This window comes from Argopecten irradians, chromosome 6 (genome assembly GCF_041381155.1).
Source record: "Argopecten irradians isolate NY chromosome 6, Ai_NY, whole genome shotgun sequence".
Taxonomy (NCBI): Eukaryota; Metazoa; Mollusca; class Bivalvia; order Pectinida; family Pectinidae; genus Argopecten; species Argopecten irradians.
Window position 1 is genome coordinate 43,210,391 of NC_091139.1, and position 25,054 is coordinate 43,235,444.

The following is a 25,054-nucleotide window of genomic DNA, read 5'->3' on the forward strand; positions in this document are numbered from 1 at the left end:
ACCGGATGCTTTACCGATTTAGCAACTTTGTCACCAATCACTGTGGACGGGCTGTCATTGTGTAGATCTAAGTAAACAAACCTGTGGATGTAACTTCTTTCTGTCGTCACATGTCGCTTCAAAATCCAAAACAAGAAAATATTGAAACCTTTGAGGTTTGATATTAGTGTTTGCCTCCGCCATAGCAGATTTAAAAGATCTAGACTGTTTGAATGAATTCCATCGTATACAAAATAATATGTCGCGTTGTTGTGAAATAATTAAACGACGTAGCGACAACGTGCGAGTTAACATTTTCTACTTTCACTTTGATTACTTCCGTTTCCGTTTTAGGTCATGTGATTATCAAACTACCTTGACCTTGCTGTCTGCATCAATATAAGATGAGATCATCCCTTGTAGACGACCATCCTGTTTGGGAAGAATAACGACCATTTATGTACAGTTATGCCGGAAAGAACGAGGCTATATGGTATTTATCACATTGTTACAATCTAAATGAGCGAGTTGGAGCAATATTTGACCCCACTACTTTCATTCTGAACGAAAAATTCCATGTCTAATTTGAGACTGTTAAACGGCAGATGTGGAATTAAACCACAACATTGACTAGGAAATAATATGTGAACTCTTGTTGGAACGGATATTAGTCTTTTTCCCTAATTTCTTTTACATCTTATATACGTTACCAGTTGTCCTTTGGATTCCTAACATGAAGAAATCCAAAACAGGTGAATATCTTGGTGTTAACCATTTTTTATACAAAGGACTTGGGTAATAGACCTCTATTTAAACAAGAGTCTAAATGTGTACAATAGAAAACATTAACTATGTCTTCCTGTTTCTGTGTGATCAGTCTAATCTGATTATTAAATTTAGACCAGCATATATATATATACATGTGCGTGTACATGTTTAGAAGAAATGTACAACCCATATTATCAACTTTTTCTTAATGTTATCAAGATAAATGACCCATCTTCAAGTCAGCAATGGAATCTTTTGATCAACAACATAAGAATTGTGATGTATTTTACAGGTACATGTTGTGATACATAATGGATAGTCTCATTGTGGACCTTGATAAAGTGTTGGACGACTTTGAAGCAGAAGGTAAGTTTAATTAATCAAATGAGTTTAGCTTTTTTACTTAGTTTTAAAGGAAAATATAATCCTGTTATACAAGTCATTTTGACTTTCGCTATATAAAATGAAGAAAACAAAATTCAGTTAGGTTTATTATTATTAAACTTTTACCTCTGTACTTAAAGGGACAATTCAGTCTAAGAGAACATTAAAATTTGTACATATATCGGATAAAAACAGTTCTAATGGAAATAAGATCAGTCGGTTTTACTGTGATATGCCTGAAAAGCCCACGGTGGCGACATGTGTGTGAAATGTTCAAACTCGCTCGTTGTCTGCCATTACACACTGTGGTCAAACATCTTGTATGCCGAACCCTGTCCCTTGCTCGTAGAGAAATGCAACTTTTGTCAAGAACCACTCAAATCACTCTGACAGTGGTGTGTTTACCTTATTAGGTGCATTGTCTTACCTAAAATCATTCTATCACCTTCTCAATGGTTATGTAGTTCATTTGTTTAATGTGCATAACTTTGGCTCGGGTATGGGTACAGCGTCTATATTGTACCTGCTTAATCGTATTGATCAACGATTTGGTATTTCAACGATATTGATTAAAATACTTAACAATGTCGTGGAATTCGTCAATGTTTTACCTTATATGTTTCATAAGAAATGTAGAACAATACATTTTTGCTATATTTTGCTTCTTGGTTATGTAAAATAATTCGCCTGAGTGAATTGTCTCTTTAAATATTAATACTGTAAATTATAAAAATTATGAGTCAGAAAAAATTTACTTTTGAATATAAGAGGTAGGAAATATATTGTGATTTTTTTTTTTTTTTTGTGAGGCATTGAAATTACAAAAATGTATAAATGATAGAGGGAAAATTTCAATGAATGATCCAATTATACTAATACATGAACATTTGATATTGCAAAGTAACATATATAGGTTTACTTTAAAGTCTCATGATAGTTGACAAGATTGTGCTTATTGTGTTTTCAGAGAAAGAATCCTCCCAGATTGTTCGCCATTCCCCCACAGACTATTCCGAGTACATCAACGCTAATGATGATCGGCCCTGGGACGAAATTAGTCATGTACCTATCACAACAGGCACTGCATGGACATCTTATGGCTCCGAGGACGACAAATGCTCCACCGCTGTTTACGATGTACCCTACATACCCGCAGAAACATTCGACTTGTCCGAAGCTGATTTCGCACCATCTGTCGGGAAAAATGGGAAAAGTACATATACAGGGCCTTTAGATTCAACAAAGGCAGAGGATATATACGACAATTTTACCAAAGATATTCAAAATGCTATTCAAAAACAAGAAAACTTGTTAAAAGCAGTGACTGCTGGTCACCAGGACAATGGGAAAATAGACAACGACAGTGGTGGTGAATCTAAACAATACAATTCCTATTCTACCATCAGTAATTCTAATGTTATCAATAATTACTCTGGTACAATAGATTTAAGTTGTAAACGCTGTGATGTTGTGGATGACACGGGGATCAAGTCTGATGATAAGTTGATATCACCGGAGCGACCACTTACTCACTCTCCCAGTGACAACAGACAAACAACAGTGTTTGTTGCAGATAACACAAACTGCAAATACCCAATACAGGTTGTGGATAGATTTACACCAGTCGTGGAAAATAAAGAGTTTGAGCCTGCTGTGCCAACCGATGTAAATCAAGTTAAGGAACACTTACCGAACCATCTGGATGAGAGTAAAAGTTTTGTTGTTAATGGTGACAGTGGTGACACGCCTCCAGTTAACGGAAGTCCTATGGATGAGGAAGATAGTCTGATTGGGCGGAATGAAATGGATGCAACTGATTCACAAGTATCATCTTTATCTAGTCAGAATGAGGCTATATCTGTCCCAGATGATACAGCCAAACACTTAAACAGTTCAGATTTGTCCACAGGTCATTGTCACAATCCTGTATCAATGCAAACAGACAATGACAGACTGACAAATGGTTTGGTAGCTTCAGGTGACTGTGACACAAATAATATGTATCAGACTGAAGCTACCATGCAATGTGACGGTGTGGGCAGTACGACCGGTCAACCAGTGGAAATGGTGACTGATCCCAGTGACAATGTGGTGGGGTTTGGGGTGGTGGACAATGATATGACGGAGAATGACATCAACACATACTTAAGTGATATGCAGTGTGACCCTGGAGCTGGGGTCAACAGTGACCAACATTCAGGAGTGGGCATTACAAGTCCTGATCATGCAAATATACTAAATGAGAGAGGTTATGCAAAAAATTTTGATTTGGTAAATGCACTTGCAAATAAAACATCAAAAATGGGTTCAGCCAGTGAACAAAACGTGTCTGAAAGTTTAGAGCAGGGCAGTAAACATGAGGAAATGTCAGGCGGAGGACTGATGGACTCGCCTGTGGTAGAAATGTATCCACCACAGGCAGACACAGGACTTATATCACCTAGTACAGCCATCCAAAACTACATGGCTCTGGATGGACAGACTTCACCTGCGGGAAGTTCAATATCATCATTTGGGGAAGGTGCTCGCCCTAAGGAGCTATCGCGACCGAGCAGTCTCAGAGGGCTGTCAATACCTCCCTTTGAAGCTCCGGCAGTTGAACAGTCTGTTGAGGTTTCCAGTCCCCCAGAGAACGGAGAAATTTGTGAGAATAGCGATTCCCAGGAGCCTTTAGTGAGTCAAACAATTCAGAGTATACAGGAAAACCACGACTGTCAAACCAAGGCTGATGAAGCACTGCAAATTGACACTGTGAACCTCTGTGATAACAAGGGTGAAGAAGGAGTTAATGTAACTGACCCAGCCTCTAACAGACTGTCTGAGGGGGAGGTCGGTGACGTGGATATGGAAGACACTCCTGTCATGCGAAGGTCACATGATCCTCCTCCTTATACCAATGAGTCACAGCGACCTAGTTCTTGGAGTCCTACTGGACCTGCGTTGGCAGTGCCTCCACCTCAAAAACGTCCTAACAGTTTAAACCTCCCGTCCCGGGGTGAAATGGTCGTCGGTAATTCAGAGAGGACACAAGCACCCTTTAGATTTCCTTACCAGTCGACTAATGCAGAGACAATTACCCCTGAATCCATGGAAACTCCTGAAACTGATGTCAAAGGGCCTGAACCTACAGAACCGGTACAAAAGGGTATGTGTTGCTTTCCAAAACATTCACCAGTAACTAAGAAATATCACAATTAAAGTTAAACTACAGTCCAACCCGGTTATTACAAATTCCTGGGGACCCTTGAAATCCTTATAAATGTACTATAGGGGTTTTGTACTAAATTAACATTTGTACAGAAAAAACAGAAAATGATACAATATGGGACTTTGGTCAGTGATCTAGACTACTATTGTTTTACAGAATGTTGTTCATCCCCTGTGTGGATTATCCACTCTATACTGAAGTTGTTTATTTCTTTTAATACCCTGGTGCATTGTCTAGTAAAAATACTTACATTGAGCTAATTTCTTTATCAAGATTCTTGAAACAATACATGGATGTTTGAACTAGGTGTTACAGATTTAGTGTACACAATTAATAGAGAGAGAATAAATCTTGCCACATAACCGACCTTCATATTTTCATTTTGAATAAAAGATGAAATACAATAACTTTGACTCCAGAACCAGAGGAAAGTCCAGATGCGATGAACGGAGCAGTAGGTAATGTGGTTGAGGAAAGCATTCCAACAATGGATGTAGAGCCATCAGCTACACAGACAGAAAATGCTCTGGGAAAAGTGGCACCCAGATGGATTCCTGATGCAGAAGCTCCTCTATGTATGGGTTGTGAAGCCAAGTTCACATTCACTAAGAGGCGGCATCATTGTCGGGCATGTGGAAAGGCAAGTTCATAATATCAAACTTTGGTCATTGTATCCAATGGTAAAGCTATTGCTTTCATGATGAAAAGTTTAAACTACAAAAAAATAAATTGGGTAAATTATGTAACTTCTTACAGCAAGATCATCAAAATATGATTCAGTAAAATTTCAATTTTCTTTTTTTAGTTTGTCAAAATTGCAAAAATTAGGACAAAAAAAATTTATTGGATATGATTGATACAGAATTTTAGTCCACATGCTAGGACTTGAAACAAAAATTCAATCAATTTATGAATTTATTATCTACAGGTTCGGGGGATATACAAATGGGTTCCGTCTGTCCGTCCGTACGAATGGTTTCCGGAGCATAACTCTAAAACCAGTAGAGATATTTCCACGAAACTTCATACAAAAGCATAACTCTAAAACCAGAAGTGATATTTCCACGAAACTTCATAGACACATTGGTCTTATGGTCTAGTAGTGCCTTTTGCTATTTTAAGGTTTTCACTTTTGTATTTTTTTTCTGTAACCATGGAAACATTGCTGAAAATAGCAGATTTTTGTGTAAGAATCGTTTCCAGACATAGACATATAGACATGTTTAGTTATCCACCGCTTTCTCCGAAACGGAGGATAGTAATTTGGGTTTGTCCGTCTGTCTGTAACACTTTGTTTCCATGCAATAACTGTAACAAATGTAAACCGATTTTCTTCAAACTTGGTGACAAAGTTAAATGCCTTAAGAGCTCGGCCAAGTTCGATGGCGACTGTCGATGGACCTTATTTAGGGGAGTTATGGCCCTTTGAATTACTAAAAACATCATTTTCTGCCATTTCCGTGCAATAAGTGTAACAAATGTAAACCGATTATCTTCAAACAAAGTTAGATGCCTTAAGGGTTTTGCCAAGTTCGATCACCATTTTCTGCCACTATAATAAATATTAACCAATTTTCTTCAAACTTGGTAACAAAGTTAAATGTCTTACTTCCGAATAAGACTTCAGTTTATTTTTTAATGTTTCAACCAAGGTTAAACCTAACCTCAATAATGTTTACCTACAATATGCTCTGAAAGCGGGGGATGAAAATTCCACGAATTTGCTTGTTGTACATCAAATAGAGTCTATAAACAAACCATAATGCCAAGACAATTACAATGGTATATTGTTGTTGTGGTTGTTGTTGTTGTTGTATGAAATTTCCTTCCAGTATATGGAACACCTCTAATTAAAGGGTAGGTCTAGATCTATTCTTCCGGAATTTCAGGTATTCAGTTCTAGGGTGAAATCTAGTTTTGGGGGTATTTCGCATATATTATCAGGCTACATTATGTGTCATTATAACTTTATATATTTTTCTTATTTCGACAGGTATTTTGTTCCACTTGCTGTAATCTACGAAGTCGACTGGAATATATGGAGAACAAAGAAGCGAGAGTGTGTCTGTCATGTCATCAGCAACTAGCAATAGGTATATTTATATGTATATAGATCTAACCTTGTAACACCCCTATAGCTTAGGTACAATAGTAGTTATATCGACCAGACTTCTCTATAGTAGCTGCTATGTTATATGTCTGTCATTCCCCCAATCCAAAGGTTTGGCATCATTATTCCTCCATCTAAAGATCCCATTTCTGCTTTTGTTTTCGTCTATTTTTATTTATTTTATTATTTTTTTTACAATTCTCTGTTATTTGTCCAGTTCATAGAATATCATATCTCTCCATTGGAAACACCAGAATCTCTCTTCTCCTAGCATCAGGTCCTAGAATAATTTATCTATCCCCACTAGAACATCATAATTCTTTCTCCGTATTACATCAGTTTATAGAATAGCATACCTCCCCATTTGGAACATAAGAAACACTAGAAAGTCTCCTGACATCAGCTTACAGATTGATTTGTATATCTCTCTCAATCCTGGGTAGTTGTGTACATAATCATTGATGAAGGAATAAAAACAATTAGAATGTACAAGTTTATACATTGATGGAGGAATAAAGAAATTAGAAAATACAAGTTTTATGTTAATGCATGTTTGAGGTGATGGTAGTTCTTTATTTGCACTTGTTATGAGTTAGTCTTTGCTTTTATGTACTAATCTGTTTCCTGTGTGAATTGAATGTGAGCGTAATCAGGTAGAATCAGAATGGGTAGGCTATTTAATAAACTTTTTTTGCTTAGATGATATAGAAATTATAAATGAGGAATCTTTGTACATGCTTTAAAACAGAAATAAAAATTATAGAACAGAAACCAGAATCATCATCCATCATCTGGTGCCCATTATTACCATACGCTGGAATTTGTCTACATGTACACTTACCATCATTTCCATCATTGGCCACATATTGTCGTTCTCAACGGTCTGGCCGAACACGGATGATAAACATCTCCTCTACTTTTGTAACTCACAGATCTGCATTCAATTTGGTTTGTCTGACAAAAACTTTTTCTGATATTTAAAATACATCCCAACCCTCAATACTTTATATAAGTACATCATGAAAAGAAGTTTTGAAGCCAAGCTGAGTCTCATTTAATTATATAATTAACAAAGAAAGACATTTTGTGCCAGCTAGATCATTTATCAAATAAGTTTGAGATTATTAGGTTTTTTGCATTGTTAATATTTTGTAAATTTTCCTGCTCTCATGATCTATAGCAGTCCTTTGGAATGGATATAAATCTAGGTTCATTTTTCTGAGATGAAACAGAAACATGTGAAGTATATTAAGTATGATACTCTACCTGGTATATATATATCTGTTTTCTCTGACTCTGTTATGACCTTGCATTTTAACATTTTATATACAGTTTGTCCTTCATGTATAATGTGACTTGTCAGTTAATGAACAAAGTCTTCTCTTTCTTCTGCTGCTCGTTGCTAGATATGGCTTTGATTTGAGCTTTCTGCTTGGTTCCTCAGCGGAAATTACCAGTGGAACAGGCCGCAGTCCCAACCCCAATAACCCCAGCGAATACTGCTCTACCATACCTCCCAACCAACAGGTGTCCTCGCGATCACTCCCTCCCACAGTCATGGTACCCGTCGGGGTGTTAAAACGAGAGGGTGAGTCACGCACAGATTTGTTGGTACTGCAATATGGCCATGGTGGCAAAAAAGACATTGCTTTATTTAGAACAAATATTTTTGGTTTAATTGGCCTTTTATTTGAAAAGATTATGATTAAAATTTCATTGTACAACTTCTACAAGTACATTGATTTGTTTTATTGATCATCTTGGTGATAGGGATATTTATATATAGCATGCTGTCTGAAAAACTATATAATTGAATCTTACTCTTCTTCACTTCCTTGTCATTAAACTTTGGTATGCAATCACCTATATCCACGACCGTAATGTGACAGTATGTGGGTAGGGTGTAAGGATGCAATGTAAAATGAATAATGGGGTATCAGGCATCACTTCTTATCAAAGTATATCTTATCAGAGTATCAGGAATGGCTTTCTTAATCAGTAGAAATTAAAATAGATTAACACCTGTCATTTATAATTAAAACATTAAATGCCCTATTACGTAGTCTTACAACTTTGTATAGTTGCACACAAAGAATTAAAACCAGCTTTGTATTCTGCAGAACTGAATACTGTATAATGTGAGATGTATAGCTGCTTGTATCATAGAACTAATTGCAGAAAATTAAACTGAAAAAAAATTGAATAATTTTCCCACAAAAACATTGCACAATATTTTGCCTATTAATGAATTCCACTTGTAAACTTAAGCTTCAATGCTAAGACTCTGACAAGCATGCTATTTTGCTTTGGTGCTCTTTAACGGTCTGCTGGCTTTTAAATTCAAAATAATCTCTAATTAAAAGTTTTTAGCTAGATGCTTACAATATAAACACATCTGTACATGGAATTAATTCTTTTCAGGAGAAGTGGACTTTTTGACCATTAGTTTAAGGAATTATAAGGCAATGTTGTACCATTACTAGTCTTTACTTTTGTTTGATGGGTCACTGTGACCTATATTTGACCTTTAGCCTATTTGTCACGAGTCAGTTTGGTATATAGATTAACCATTAGTTACCATGTCCATAGGGAGCTCCAAGCGTTCCGAGCCAAAACAGGTGATGTTTTCTGACGGCATCCGACCTGGAGGGGATCTCACGGAGCTTGATGGTTCAGAGGCTGCCAACAAACTGCCGCCACGACGAACAAGCAGAGCCCAAAAAAGGGTGGACAGAGGCTCTCCAGGTAAATGTTTTATCGCTGATCTGACAAGAAAATTAGTTACAATAGTTTCTTGATACATCACATGAAAAAGAGATTTGATGCTCACATGTTTGTCAATATACATCAAATTGGATATCTATCTTAATGAATGTTGTTTTCAGATTCTGGCCGCTCCAGTAATAGGAAGTCTCGTCACAGTGAGGCGAGGAGAAACAAGTGTTTGATACCCGAGAATGGCTTACCACCTGTATTGTTAACCAAAACAGGTGAGTAGTTGATAGTCTTAGGGTTGTATATTTAGTGGACCCGCGATAATCCGGATGCCGATAGTCCTAGGGTTGTATGTAGTGTAGAAGCTTTTTGACATTACTAAGGACCTCACATCAGGAACCCGGTAGTAATCATCTATCTGTCCGTTTATCTGTCCATAATTGATATTCAGAGATTTACTTATAAAACCATTGGGCATTGAACTGATGCTATGTTTATTATATGGATTAGGGGGCATGAATTACTTCTGTTTTTCGATTTCAGTTAAAATTGTTTCTTGGTGACATGGATATCATCATTGATGTTTACTAAGGGTTTGGGAATTAAAAATGGCCACCTTGGTCCTTTAAAATTAAAACAAACACAAAAATATTTGATTTAATGAAAGTTTCTCAATTAGACGTTTTTGGGTCTGACACTGAATGGTACCTAGGTAATGGAGTTCCCTAAACTGGGTCCCTCTCTGATGGATGCCAATTTGTCAAAAAGTTTAGTTGCAAAATTAGTGATGACATTTATGAAGGATGTGTTTTTTTCCCCACAGATAATGCAATGGATGAGAACCCCAACATGGCTGAATACTTAACACAAATTAAAGGTAAAGAGGAATTTAATAGTTCTACAAAATCTGAGGAAAATTGAGAAACGCATGTATCATAACAGAATCCTGAAATATTTGATAACAAACAGCATTCTATAATAAATGACAGATGTTTGTAATTGTTATATTGATGTGAAAGGAGACAGGAATGCCCAATGATCATTGGTTAGCTCCTTTCTGTGTAACAAGACAAATTGTTTATATTATGACATTGTTCCTGGTAGTTTATTGAATACATAAATGATGATGATTTAGCAAAGTGTTTTCAGTTTTTAAAATTAACAGTTATCTTTTATTTGATAACAGACGAGGAGGCAGAACCAGTTATTTTTGCTGTGAATTCTAACTTGTCTGTTCTCGTCAAAATAGTCACACGTAAGTTGATCAAATGAAAATATTTGTGAAGCAGAATTCAGTAAAGTAGATCCAACAAAATGTCGATATATACTTTACTTGTATAATGGTGTTCTGATTAATAGAGTTCATCGAGCATCATTGGTTTGGGGTGTTTGACCAATTAATTGATTAAGAAATATGTAATCGAGTTTCGTTGGAATTGCCTGATATCATGATAAACAAAAATGTATAATTAGCCAGTCAGTAAAACAAGCAAGAAATGTCATAGAAAACTTGTCGCAATCAATCGCTTGTGTGTGTTGTTGCTCATATCATTTCAAATAAACCAAGTGTCTAAACGAATTGAAGTGCACATAAGCACTATGTAGTAATGTAAATGTTCAGAGGAGAATTCGAAAACATAAGCAACCTGGGAACATGGCAACACTTGAGTCCGTAGAAGAAAGTTTGTACAATTTTCCTGGAAAACATACGCGGACAAATAAAATCGATTTTAATCGATCAATGATTGGTTACACAAAAATGATGATCGATCATAAAATTTCAACCGGTTCTTAACGCTAGCTTTTATAATTGTACAAGATACAAATCAGAGAACATTATGAACTGTTGACTGAGGAACCTGGTTTGATTTACTTAGTTACATATGTTCACCTCCCTATATTTTGACTTTCTCTGTGAAACTAGTACTTCAGACCTTTAACCTTTGATTGTTGACCTTTGTGTTGCAGTTGACTGCTGTGTAAACAGGACGTGTTGGTGTTTGACCACGCGAGGTATGTGTACTGTAGGACAGGACGAGATCGTCATCGTTCTCGAGGTCCTACCTGATGAGGAGACACTTCCTCGAGACATCCTCTGTCACTTCCAGACAATGTATGAGGAGGCAGGTAAAGGTAAGTTTGATTACAAATCTTAACTTACTAATTATATTTACACAGAGTTATCTTCTCCTGTGAGTTGGTGCTGATGGTTGTGCGATTTTTCTGTGTAAATAAAGTTCTGAGAAAATAATTTTATCAATAAGAAATACAGTTAATCCTGGAATCTTTGTTAGGGTAAAAAAATCACGACCATGATTGCGCCGCAAATTATCAGAGTAATCAACTAATTCACCCCTGTAGACACATTTAGACTCTTCCAAATCAAGGACTTGAATAGTCTATTGTAAAACTTCAAGGGTGAATGAGTTTTAAGTTGGGTTGAATATATAGTGAAAAGTTAGGTCAGGATCAACAAAAATAGTTTGAAGTAAAGTCTCAGTGTTTTACAAAAATAAGCTTGTAATTGTACTAGTTTGAGTTAACGAGGTTTGACTGAACCCGCCAACAGGGGTAGATTACTCTGTACAACAAAAAGGCTCATAATGTGGTTGAAAACTAATTGTAACTGCAAGAAAATGGGAAAAAAATATGCAATGCAAGTCACATTTTTGTTTACCAGTAGATCTTATTATTCATATATTTTACATTCAATGATGCTTTATTAAAGGTAACACAGTGTCAGACATGGGACACACAATATTTAACCAGAGTTTCCTGGATAGCCGTGACCATGGTGGGATGCTGTATATCTACCCGACCTTCCAGTGTTTACACAAATTGGTCCTACCCAAGCCTCCGTATGTGTTTGGAATACTACTACAGAAGTGGGAGACACCCTGGGCCAAGGTCTTCCCCATCAGACTGTTACTCCGACTAGGCGCCGAGTACAGATGTAAGTAACACTCAGTTAAAACACTTCCCCATCAGACTGTTACTCCGACTAGTCGCCGAGTACAGATATAAGTAACACTCAGTTAAAACACTTCCCCATCAGACTGTTACTCCGACTAGTCGCCGAGTACAGATGTAAGTAACACTCAGTTAAAACACTTCCCCATCAGACTGTTACTCCGACTAGACGCCGAGTACAGATGTAAGTAACACTCAGTTAAAACGCTTCCCCATCAGACTGTTACTCCGACTAGACGCCGAGTACAGATGTAAGTAACACTCAGTTAAAACACTTCCCCATCAGACTGTTACTCCGACTAGACGCCGAGTACAGATGTAAGTAACACTCAGTTAAAACACTTCCCCATCAGACTGTTACTCCGACTAGGCGCCGAGTACAGATGTAAGTAACACTCAGTTAAAAACACTTCCCCATCAGACTGATACTGTTACTCCGACTAGGCGCCGAGTACAGATGTAAGTAACACTCAGTTAAAACACTTCCCCATCAGACTGTTACTCCGACTAGGCGCCGAGTACAGATGTAAGTAACACTCCGTTAAAACACTTCCCCATCAGACTGTTACTCCGACTAGGCGCCGAGTACAGATGTAAGTAACACTCAGTTAAAACACTTCCCCATCAGACTGTTACTCCGACTAGGCGCCGAGTACAGATGTAAGTAACACTCCGTTAAAACACTTCCCCATCAGACTGTTACTCCGACTAGGCGTCGAGTACAGATGTAAGTAACACTCAGTTAAAACACTTCCCCATCAGACTGTTACTCCGACTAGGCGCCGAGTACAGATGTAAGTAACACTCCGTTAAAACACTTCCCCATCAGACTGTTACTCCGACTAGGCGCCGAGTACAGATGTAAGTAACACTCAGTTAAAACACTTCCCCATCAGACTGTTACTCCGACTAGGCGCCGAGTACAGATGTAAGTAACACTCCGTTAAAACACTTCCCCATCAGACTGTTACTCCGACTAGGCGCCGAGTACAGATGTAAGTAACACTCCGTTAAAACACTTCCCCATCAGACTGTTACTCCGACTAGGCGCTGAGTACAGATGTAAGTAACACTCCGTTAAAACACTTCCCCATCAGACTGTTACTCCGACTAGGCGCCGAGTACAGATGTAAGTAACACTCAGTTAAAACACTTCCCCATCAGACTGTTACTCCGACTAGGCGCCGAGTACAGATGTAAGTAACACTCAGTTAAAACACTTCCCCATCAGACTGTTACTCCGACTAGGCGCCGAGTACAGATGTAAGTAACACTCCGTTAAAACACTTCCCCATCAGACTGTTACTCCGACTAGGCGCCGAGTACAGATGTAAGTAACACTCAGTTAAAACACTTCCCCATCAGACTGTTACTCCGACTAGGCGCCGAGTACAGATGTAAGTAACACTCAGTTAAAACACTTCCCCATCAGACTGTTACTCCGACTAGGCGCCGAGTACAGATGTAAGTAACACTCAGTTAAAACACTTCCCCATCAGACTGTTACTCCGACTAGGCGTCGAGTACAGATGTAAGTAATACTCAGTTAAAACACTTCCCCATCAGACTGTTACTCCGACTAGACGCCGAGTACAGATGTAAGTAATACTCAGTTAAAACACTTCCCCATCAGACTGTTACTCCGACTAGGCGCCGAGTACAGATGTAAGTAACACTCAGTTAAACACTTCCCCATCAGACTGTTACTCCGACTAGGCGCCGAGTACAGATGTAAGTAATACTCAGTTAAACACTTCCCCATCAGATTGTTACTCCGACTAGGCGCCGAGTACAGATGTAAGTAACACTCCGTTAAAACACTTCCCCATCAGACTGTTACTCCGACTAGGCGCCGAGTACAGATGTAAGTAACACTCAGTTAAAACACTTCCCCATCAGACTGTTACTCCGACTAGGCGCCGAGTACAGATGTAAGTAACACTCAGTTAAAACACTTCCCCATCAGACTGTTACTCCGACTAGGCGCCGAGTACAGATGTAAGTAACACTCAGTTAAAACACTTCCCCATCAGACTGTTACTCCGACTAGGCGCCGAGTACAGATGTAAGTAACACTCAGTTAAAACACTTCCCCATCAGACTGTTACTCCGACTAGACGCCGAGTACAGATGTAAGTAATACTCAGTTAAAACACTTCCCCATCAGACTGTTACTCCGACTAGGCGCCGAGTACAGATGTAAGTAACACTCGTTAAAACACTTCCCCATCAGACTGTTACTCCGACTAGGCGCCGAGTACAGATGTAAGTAACACTCAGTTAAAACACTTCCCCATCAGACTGTTACTCCGACTAGGCGCGAGTACAGATGTAAGTAACACTCGTTAAAACACTTCCCCATCAGACTGTTACTCCGACTAGGCGCCGAGTACAGATGTAAGTAACACTCCGTTAAAACACTTCCCCATCAGACTGTTACTCCGACTAGGCGCCGAGTACAGATGTAAGTAACACTCCGTTAAAACACTTCCCCATCAGACTGTTACTCCGACTAGGCGCCGAGTACAGATGTAAGTAACACTCCGTTAAAACACTTCCCCATCAGACTGTTACTCCGACTAGGCGCCGAGTACAGATGTAAGTAACACTCAGTTAAAACACTTCCCCATCAGACTGTTACTCCGACTAGGCGCCGAGTACAGATGTAAGTAACACTCAGTTAAAACACTTCCCACTCAGACTGTTACTCCGACTAGACGCCGAGTACAGATGTAAGTAACACTCAGTTAAAACACTTCCCCATCAGACTGATACTCCGACTAGGCGCCGAGTACAGATGTAAGTAACACTCAGTTAAAACACTTCCCCATCAGACTGTTACTCCGACTAGGCGCCGAGTACAGATGTAAGTAACACTCAGTTAAAACACTTCCCCATCAGACTGTTACTCCGACTAGACGCCGAGTACAGATGTAAGTAACACTCAGTTAAAACACTTCCCCATCAGACTGTTACTCCGACTAGGCGCCGAGTACAGATGTAAGTAACACTCCGTTAAAACACTTCCCCATCAGACTGTTACTCCGACTAGGCGCCGAGTACAGATGTAAGTAACACTCAGTTAAAACACTTCCCCATCAGACTGTTACTCCGACTAGGCGCCGAGTACAGATGTAAGTAACACTCAGTTAAAACACTTCCCCATCAGACTGTTACTCCGACTAGGCGCCGAGTACAGATGTAAGTAACACTCCGTTAAAACACTTCCCCATCAGACTGTTACTCCGACTAGGCGCCGAGTACAGATGTAAGTAACACTCCGTTAAAACACTTCCCCATCAGACTGTTACTCCGACTAGGCGCCGAGTACAGATGTAAGTAACACTCCGTTAAAACACTTCCCCATCAGACTGTTACTCCGACTAGGCGCCGAGTACAGATGTAAGTAACACTCAGTTAAAACACTTCCCCATCAGACTGTTACTCAGACTAGGCGCCGAGTACAGATATAAGTAACACTCAGTTAAAACACTTCCCCATCAGACTGTTACTCCGACTAGGCGCCGAGTACAGATGTAAGTAACACTCAGTTAAAACACTTCCCCATCAGACTGTTACTCCGACTAGGCGCCGAGTACAGATGTAAGTAACACTCAGTTAAAACACTTCCCCATCAGACTGTTACTCCGACTAGGCGCCGAGTACAGATGTAAGTAACACTCCGTTAAAACACTTCCCCATCAGACTGTTACTCCGACTAGGCGCCGAGTACAGATGTAAGTAACACTCCGTTAAAACACTTCCCCATCAGACTGTTACTCCGACTAGACGCCGAGTACAGATGTAAGTAACACTCAGTTAAAACACTTCCCCATCAGACTGTTACTCCGACTAGACGCCGAGTACAGATGTAAGTAACACTCAGTTAAAACACTTCCCCATCAGACTGTTACTCCGACTAGGCGCCGAGTACAGATGTAAGTAACACTCCGTTAAAACACTTCCCCATCAGACTGTTACTCCGACTAGGCGCCGAGTACAGATGTAAGTAACACATCACTATGTTACTGAATGTCACAACATTATCCAAACACTTTTGAACTCTTCGTATTTTTAAGCTGGAACATGGGGACAATTCAAAAGAATCTATTGTTTTTGCATCAGAATAAATTTAAAATAATTCATCCTTTACTAATTATGGAGAATTGAAGAGGTATGCTCTCAGCTTGTAATGTGAAAATTTAGAATTAAAAATTCTATATTATTTGTTACTGTAAAGGCAACACGTTTTAGTGCCAAACTGATTATATGTTTTTATGCAACAATTTAATGAACTGATGACAGGGTGTGCCTGGGATATTTCCTTGGTTAATGGCCTACCGTATGGGTTAAATCAATTTCACAGTGCCAAATCTTTTTGGGAATTTAAATCACTTGTAAAATATACTTAAGTTGCATGTACATGGAACATTTAAAAATATCAAAATTGAAATTGTTTTGTTTTCAGATTACCCTTGTCCTCTGATTAGTGTTCGTAATAGGAAGCCGGTGTTCTTTGAGATCGGCCACACAATCATGAACCTACTGGCAGACTTCAGGAATTTCCAGTACATGTTACCCCAGATAAAGGGGGTGACAATACACATGGAGGACAAGAAAACTATAATGAACTTCCCCAGGAACAGATATGATGATGTGAGTCTTACAGATCTACTTACAGATTTGATACCCACTTATAAGATGAAGGAACATACCTTTGTTATCCCCCGCCCAACGAAGTTGGTGGGGGATATACAAATGGGGTCCGTCCGTCCGTCTGTCCGTCCGTCTGTCCGTCGGTACGAATGGTTTCCGGAGCATAACTCTATAACTAGTAGAGATATTTCCACGAAACTTCATACACACATTGGTCTTATGGCCTTGTAGTGCCTTTTGCTATTTTTAGGTTTTCTTTTTTTGCATTTTTCCGTAACCATGGAAACATTGCTGAAAATATCATATTTTTGTACCAGGTTCGTTTCCGGAGCATAACTCTAAAACCAGAAGAGATATTTCCACGAAACTTTATAGACACATTGGTCTTATGGTCTAGTAGTGCCTTTTGCTATTTTTAGGTTTTCACTTTTTGTGCTTTTTTCTGTAACCATAGAAACATTGCTGAAAATATCATATTTTTGTAGCAGGTTCATTTTCGGAGCATAGCTCTAAAACCAGCAGAGATATTTCCACGAAACTTCATAGACACATTCTTTTTATGGTCTAGTAGTTTTTGCTATTTTTAGGTTTTCATTTTTTGCACTTTGTCCGTTACCATGGAAACATTGCTGAAAATATCATGGTAAATGGTAAATGTAACTTTGCAAAACTCCACCCATCTTTGTGTGTATAGTCTAATATAAATGTCAAGGCTGTATACCTGATTCAACAATTGCAGCCCCGCTCTACTTGAATTATACTCCATCTTTCTTTAGCTCAACTTCCTTTTTCCTGTTTTTTTTTTTTTCATACACATAAGTCTCAAACTTACTTCAGCTTTGATATCTCCATTGGCGGGGGATCTGAATGACTATGTCCTTGTTTCCATGTTAAATGGGGATGCTTTTTAAATAAAGTATCTGGAATGATTAATAATTAACAAGAAATATCTGTGAAAGGAATTTAAAAACGGCTTTAGCAGTCTGAAATTGATATAGAATTAATAATATCATATTTCATTTATGAAATCCATAAATCGGTACATACTGTTTGTCCTAAAATATCAGCCGCAGAGATGCAACTTACATTTTGTGAAATATGGTAACTAAAATTTGCAAAGTTAGGAAAGAAGTTGTTTTATTAGCCAGAGTAATTAATGGTAAACATTTCTGTTTATCCCTCTGACAGCTGATGAAGGTTGTGAGTAACAGTAATGAACATGTGATGGCCATCGGAGCGAGCTTCAGCTCCCAGGCCGACTCCCATTTGGTGTGTATACAGAATGATGACGGTAACTACCAGACCCAGGCGATCAACATACAGAATAAACCACGTAAAGGTAAGTTATCATAAAGAATAAATTACGCAAAGGTAAGTTATTATACAGACTGATGATGGTAACTACCAGACCAAGGCGATCAATATACAGAATAAACCACGCAAAGGTAAGTAATCATACAGAACGATGACGGTAACTACCAGACCCAGGTAATCAACATACAGAAAAAAGTAAATTATTATGATTACAGAATAAACCCCGTAAAGGTAAGTTATACATATCAAACCCCACAATTGTATGTTAATATCAGGTATATAAAATAAAAAATCTGCATCGATAAATAACTTACACACTGAACAAATCTCTGAAAGGTAAGTTTCAATGGAAACTTCTCGTACTGACAGCTTTCCAATACAATAAACTTGCATAGCCATGCTATGTAACAGCATAAACAATATCACTGTTCTTATTTCCACAGTAACTGGAGCCAGTTTTGTTGTGTTCAATGGTGCTTTGAAGACCAGTTCAGGTTTACGTGCCAAGTCAAGTATCGTAGAGGATGGCCTAATGGTACAGATCACCCCGGACTCGATGGTGGCCCTGAAACAGGCCATGAAGGATATGCGTGAATATGTCGTCGAGTGTGGCAGTATCACAAATCCATCTCCTGACGAGGTGGTCATGATGCAGTGGGTCAACGATGACAAAAACGTCAATATAGGGTAAGATTATCACAAACTTTGTGTCATACTAGTAGGGAATTATGGCATCAGATGTAGTAAAGTGAATATCTTCATTTAAATCTTCAATTAAGGGGAAAATAATTGTTTGTCTTGTTATTTATGGAAAGATGGTTTCAAATCAGTATAATATAAAGTTTTTTTTTTTTTTTTTTCTTTTTTTAATTTAATGGAAGAGGCACATTTAAGCTTTTCTATTAGTTCTGTTTCTTTTGATAAGTTTAGAAGGTATCTTGACATAATATTTGGCATATGCATACACCACTGCAGGGTGAATATCACTTGACCATAAGGTAAAGTAAATGTTAATCATTCTTCATCTTATTTAATTAAGATACTGATATTACGAGCGGTTTATTTCTGTATGTAGAGTGAAGAGCCCTGTAGACAGTATGTTGATGGATGGAGTAGAAAGCATCCATATTCCTAATGCAACAGACTATGTTGGGGAGACATACATTATCCGGTGGACCGACGTGTTCTTTATACAAAACGAGGACTCTGGATCAGCCAAATGGGAGCCAGTGGACCTGAGTCGACTGGCAGAGACATTATCAAATGCCTGTTGTATAGCTTTAACGCGACACCTAGACTCGCTCCACGACACTTCTCTTACCAAGATTGGTCTGCGAGTCAACATCGAAGCAGAAAAAGTAAGTCTTATACACTCTTAACAACTTCATCAATATGGCCAAAATTGTATTTAGATAAGTTACATCAGTACCTTAAAATAACCATTGTATAAAGTTTCTAATGTACTCTAAAGAAATGAAATCCATGCACCATTCTGTACATTGTTCTGTGTATAGATCAGCTCTGTTTCAATGATGGAAAGTTTGATTGTGATGCCATTCTAAAATGATGTTAGTACCATTAATTGTACTGGATTCGGTTATAACTAACCTCTGGGGACTATTGAAATCAGTTTGCTATAAGCATAGTTCAATATAAACATGTTACAGACATCCTATATTGACCTTGACAGGGAATGACATATAAACATTGTATATTTTGCTATTGTCATGTCAGAATCTGAGAACATTGCTATCCAATGGTTCCAACAGTATGATTAAGAAGAATAAGTATCATCGTAATTACACCTATGTACAAGGAATCATCTACATTTGTACAAGTAATAAAACAAGACAATACATTTTCAAATTCCTCATGTATAACTAAAGTACCCACTACCCGGGTATAGATAAATCTTGAAGCTAGGATGCTGCTATTTTCCTGCTAAGTATACAATGTACATATCTTACAAGATCTATGTGTCTGTTACAGGTTGGTTATGAAATCGGTGCCAATGAGGAGAAGTTACCGGATGTTTACATGAACGACCTTGACAATGAGCTGATTCCCGTGATACACAGTGCAGCCTCTCAGAACCATGGGGGTGCCATAGTATTAGAACTTATATTTCATGTGCTCAAGTAACCTCTAACAGAGCTCTGTTTACATCCGTTACATTTCTAAGACGTCTAATTTAAACAGTCCATTTCTGTTTATCTGTGGCTATGATACAATTCAATGACCTTTGTTGATAATTTTACCTGTACATTTTTGATCCATGGAAAGCTATATCAAATTTCGGAGAAAGTTTAAATTTTCAAAAAATAGTATTGCAGGAATGGTAAAATTTTGTGATTGCACTAATAAGTATATGCCCCTACAGAGCTTTAAGATAAATGTCCACTAATTTCAATAACATTTATGTTGAATTCTATCAGTTTTGTGTGGTTAATGTGAGATTTCCTTGACCTCTGTCACTTCCATTAGTTGTAGTAGCTTTTGTCACTTTAACAACCTCTTTGACCTTGGCTGACCTTCATCATTGAAACATAAATTGGTGGATTTTATTGACATCCGAAAAATGAAGTGCACCACCTAAGATTATGTTGATCAGTCAATATCATTTAAAATGTCTCCATTGACCTTTCGAACTGAGTTGACTTTCTTTACTGAAACCTAATTGTCTGAGTTATCACTATTGATCTGTATCATTGGAGTGTAAGTGTGTAACCTTCGCTGACCTTTACTATGGAAGCATATCTGAGTGACTTGCGTTGACCTAAACTGAGGTCATTATATATATGTACGAGTGAACTGGAATGAACTTTGTTGTTGACCTCTGTTGTATACCTTGGTAACAATGTGTCTGCATGGCCGTTATGAGACACTACAGAATACAGAATAGATAATTGTTATTAATATCACTGTATTGTTGACTGTGTGACCTATGATCTGATCGATTGTTGTCTGTGAATGTTACTGTTACAAATCAGTGTATGTCTGTTGTCTGCAAGTCTGACTGGTTGAAGCAGAAATCTTACATTAGAATTTTCTGAATTTATGAACTCATTCACACCTGTGAATTCTTGATGAACTGTTCCAGTCAAAGATTATGATGAGTTTAAATGTGTGATTAGGGTTGAATGGGTTGATATTTACCTGTAGCCTAATTAATGACAATGATTTATTGACATTTTAGCATAATATATGTGAAGATTTTGTGTTTAAAACCGAGAACAAATCCACACAATATATAGGACATACCCAATTGTAATTTAGATACAAATTTTAAATGATAAGATTCCTAGAAAAAAATATCTAGATGGATGAATAATTGAATCTGCAGACTTTAAGGGAGGTAACTCCACTAACCAATTAGCTGGAACATGGAGTTGACCTTCAGTTTCGGGGGACATTGTTAAAGGCTTATTTACTTGGTGTCATGTACATTGTTAAAAACTTTTATCAGAAATATTTTTAAGTAATTTTTCTATAGGTCTGATGTCAGGAGATTACAGAAATTGTTAGAAGTTAACTGTCGTAGTCACAGGGACCTGGCATTGCCGTAGTGTGTGTGTTTGGCTCTGGACAAGTCATTATGTATACACCAGTAGTCACAGGGACCTGGCACTGCCGTAGTGTGTATGTTTGGCTCACAGTAGTCACAGGGACCTGGCACTGTTGTAGTGTGTGTGTTGGCTCTGGACAAGTCATTATGTATACACCAGTATCTGTTATACCTTGTTTCCCATTTAATTTCAGATAGTATATTGTATTGTTACCACTTGTTGTTGAATTATATGTTGATTCTATTATATTTATTTAACTGTATAGGAAAGAAGATATAATCTATGTTACTCTAGTGAAAGTTTTCAATGAGCAATGTATCGTTTTCATTAAGAATTCAGACACTGCCCCTTTCACAATAGCATGTGTATTAATTTATTTTACCCAAGACTTTATAACGATCTAATATTTGAATTAATGACTATGTCATTTACTATATATTGTTTATTGTGTAAATTACATTTTATTTGACATGCTTCACTAAACACACATAAACCACACAGTCTCATTTGATTCATTTTAGGCTTTAAGCAGATTTCTTAAAAATTTATAATAGCTGACAGTGCTTAGAAGTATCTGTTGTTATTAGAGTTATGTCGAGTAAAATACACTGAAAAGCTGTTTTGATTGATGCCTTTTGGATTTTATCTTGAAAAACAAATCGCGCATAACAGATTTGCCAATTATTGGTAACAGGTTTACCAAACTTACAAACATTGTTTTGAGATACAAAGTGAAATGTATTAGTTATTTGTTTTTTTTGGTGACCTAGCAAATTTGTCCTCTTTTGAAAAAAATATTTTTTCAGTGACCTAGCGTCCTGATTTAAAAACTTTTTGTATTAATTTATTATTGAGGAGTTTGAACACATTAAAATTTGAACTGCTATACAATAACACAGTTTGCATGTACATGTAAAAATGTTTGTGTTTGAATAAGAAAAAATGAATGAAGGAACAATCCATGTTTAAAGAGCATTACTAAATTAGTTTTTTCTTAGGTACAAGATGTTAAAGTGAATGTAATATAACCTGTTTATAATTGTGCTGATAATGTTCCTGATTTCATGGTACTGGGTTATTATCTGTATCTGTTGTTTCAATTTTTCAGAAAAGTAACTAATAAGAAACACTAATGACATGTATCAGAAGAATCACTACCAAGAGAAAATTGACGAAGGCATTTACAGATCTGAAATAGCTATAACTAAGTCACGGTATTCTCGTAAATCTTTGAGCGTCTGTTCCAATGTACAAATATTTTTAACAAACCAGTACTGTGTCCTGAAATCAGATTTTTTTTCAACGGTTTGTATATAAGAGTGTCAAGAGTGTCGAGTCAGTATAGCTGTATGGTGTGTCTATAAACTGTGATGATGGTGTAGCCTCGGTGTTAGAAGTGTTTTAGAATGTATGAGGTCATTTTTATAGAGCACTGAATACATAACCACATGTAAACATCACGAATTCATTGTATATACCCATATCTAAAGGTCACTCTCCAAACCATTCACATTCTGTGAGATGATGTTAGATTTGGACGTTTTACTTACAATGAACTGGTATATCCTATTCACTAATGGACCTAAAACAATGGGACATAACTTGATCTGGTAACAATGAGCCATAACTTGATCTGGTATATATCCCATTCACTGATAGCCCTAAAACAATGGGCCATAACTTGATCTGGTAACAATGGGACATAACTTGTTCTGGTATATCCCATTCAATGACGAACTTAAAACAATGGGCCATAACTTGATCTGGTATATATCCCATTCACTGATGGACCTAAAACAATGGGCCATAACTTGATCTGGTATATCCCATTCAATGACGGACCTAAAACAATGGGCCATAACTTGATCTGGTATATCCCATTCAATGACGGACCTAAAACAATGGGCCATAACTTGATCTGGTATATAATGGGCCATAACTTGATCTGGTATATATCCCATTCACCGATGGACCTAAAACAATGGGCCATAACTTGATCTGGTATATATCCCATTCAATGACGAACTTAAAACAATGGGCCATAACTTGATCTGGTATATATCCCATTCACTGATAGCCCTAAAACAATGGGCCATAACTTGATCTGGTATATATCCCATTCACTGATAGCCCTAAAACAATGGGCCATAACTTGATCTGGTATATATCCCATTCACTGATGGACCTAAAACAATGGGCCATAACTTGATCTGGTATATATCCCATTCACTGATGGACCTAAAACAATGGGCCATAACTTGATCTGGTATATCCCATTCAATGACGGACATAAAAACAATGGGCCATAACTTGATCTGGTATATAATGGGCCATAACTTGATCTGGTATATCCCATTCAATGATGGACCTAAAACAATGGGCCATAACTTGATCTGGTATATAATTGGCCATAACTTGATCTGGTATATATCCCATTCAATGACGAACTTAAAACAATGGGCCATAACTTGATCTGGTATATATCCCATTCACCGATGGACCTAAAACAATGGGCCATAACTTGATCTAGTATATATCCCATTCAATGACGAACTTAAAACAATGGGCCATAACTTGATCTAGTATATCCCATTCACTGACGGACCTAAAACAATGGGCCATAACTTGATCTGGTATATCCCATACACCGGCAGACCTAAAACAATGGGCCATAACTTGATCTGGTATATATCCCATACATTGATGGACCTAAAACAATGGGCCATAACTTGATCTGGTATATCCCATTCACCGACGAACCTAAACAATGGGCCATAACTTGATCAGGTATATCTAATACACCGACAGACCTAAAACAATGTTCCATAACTTGATCTGGTTACAATGGACCATAACTGGTCTGGTTACAATGGGCCATAACTTGATCTGGTTACAATGGGCCATAACTGGTCTGGTTACAATGGGCCATAACTTGATCTGGTATATCCCATACACCGACAGACATAAACAATGGGCCATAACTTGATTTGGTAACAATGGGCAATAACTTGATCTGGTATATCCCATTCACCGACAGACCTAAATCAATGGGCCATAACTTGCATTATGGAGTGTGTGATGTTTATTAGAATGTATATATTGGAGGAATTGTTGTACACCTTCCTGGGAAGTGGTCAACTGTAAATCTTTGTCGAATTTATATTTTGGGGGCACAGAGAAATAAAACATTAAAATGTCAGTTGAAATTTAATTGTTGTTTTCTGTCTTAAATACATACTGTATTTAAATGTTATTATTTAGAACATACCCTGTGTGTATCTAGTGTATCTACTGCCAATACCCTGTGTGTATCTACTGTATGTGTCCACTTTTAAAAGTGTAAACCAACTTAGTTTTGCGGCGACTTATGGTTATTTTATGTTT

At 37.6% G+C, this 25,054-nt stretch overlaps 1 protein-coding gene across 3 annotated transcripts; it reads left to right on the plus strand.

The window, feature by feature from the left end:
- Positions 1 to 353: 353 nt before the first annotated feature.
- On the plus strand, positions 354 to 24,876 carry LOC138325981 (zinc finger FYVE domain-containing protein 16-like). 3 transcript variants are annotated; one of them, XM_069272022.1, is made up of 17 exons: positions 354 to 472; positions 1,040 to 1,113; positions 2,099 to 4,276; positions 4,759 to 4,979; positions 6,333 to 6,432; positions 7,894 to 8,037; positions 9,039 to 9,194; positions 9,335 to 9,439; positions 9,988 to 10,041; positions 10,351 to 10,419; positions 11,133 to 11,297; positions 11,893 to 12,117; positions 16,603 to 16,790; positions 17,979 to 18,129; positions 18,548 to 18,791; positions 19,180 to 19,462; positions 20,094 to 24,876. In XM_069272022.1, exons 2-17 carry the CDS (start codon positions 1,059 to 1,061, stop codon positions 20,244 to 20,246), a joined length of 4,491 nt encoding a protein of 1,496 aa, XP_069128123.1. In that variant the 5' UTR covers positions 354 to 472; positions 1,040 to 1,058; the 3' UTR covers positions 20,247 to 24,876. The 3 variants fall into 3 exon arrangements, with proteins under 3 accessions (XP_069128123.1, XP_069128125.1, XP_069128124.1); XM_069272023.1 differs by lacking the exon at positions 354 to 472 and adding an exon at positions 487 to 731; XM_069272024.1 differs by lacking the exon at positions 7,894 to 8,037.
- The last annotated feature ends 178 nt before the right edge of the window (positions 24,877 to 25,054 follow it).

What these genes read in the sequence shown, in the direction of transcription:
- LOC138325981 (XM_069272022.1), top strand. Translation starts at nt 1,059, where the DNA reads ATGGATAGTCTCATTGTGGACCTTGATAAAGTGTTGGACGACTTTGAA. An exon ending in CGGGGTGTTAAAACGAGAGG is followed by an intron (nt 8,038 to 9,038) that starts GTGAGTCACGCA and finishes CCATGTCCATAG; the next exon opens with GGAGCTCCAAGCGTTCCGAG. An exon ending in GTATGAGGAGGCAGGTAAAG is followed by an intron (nt 11,298 to 11,892) that starts GTAAGTTTGATT and finishes GCTTTATTAAAG; the next exon opens with GTAACACAGTGTCAGACATG.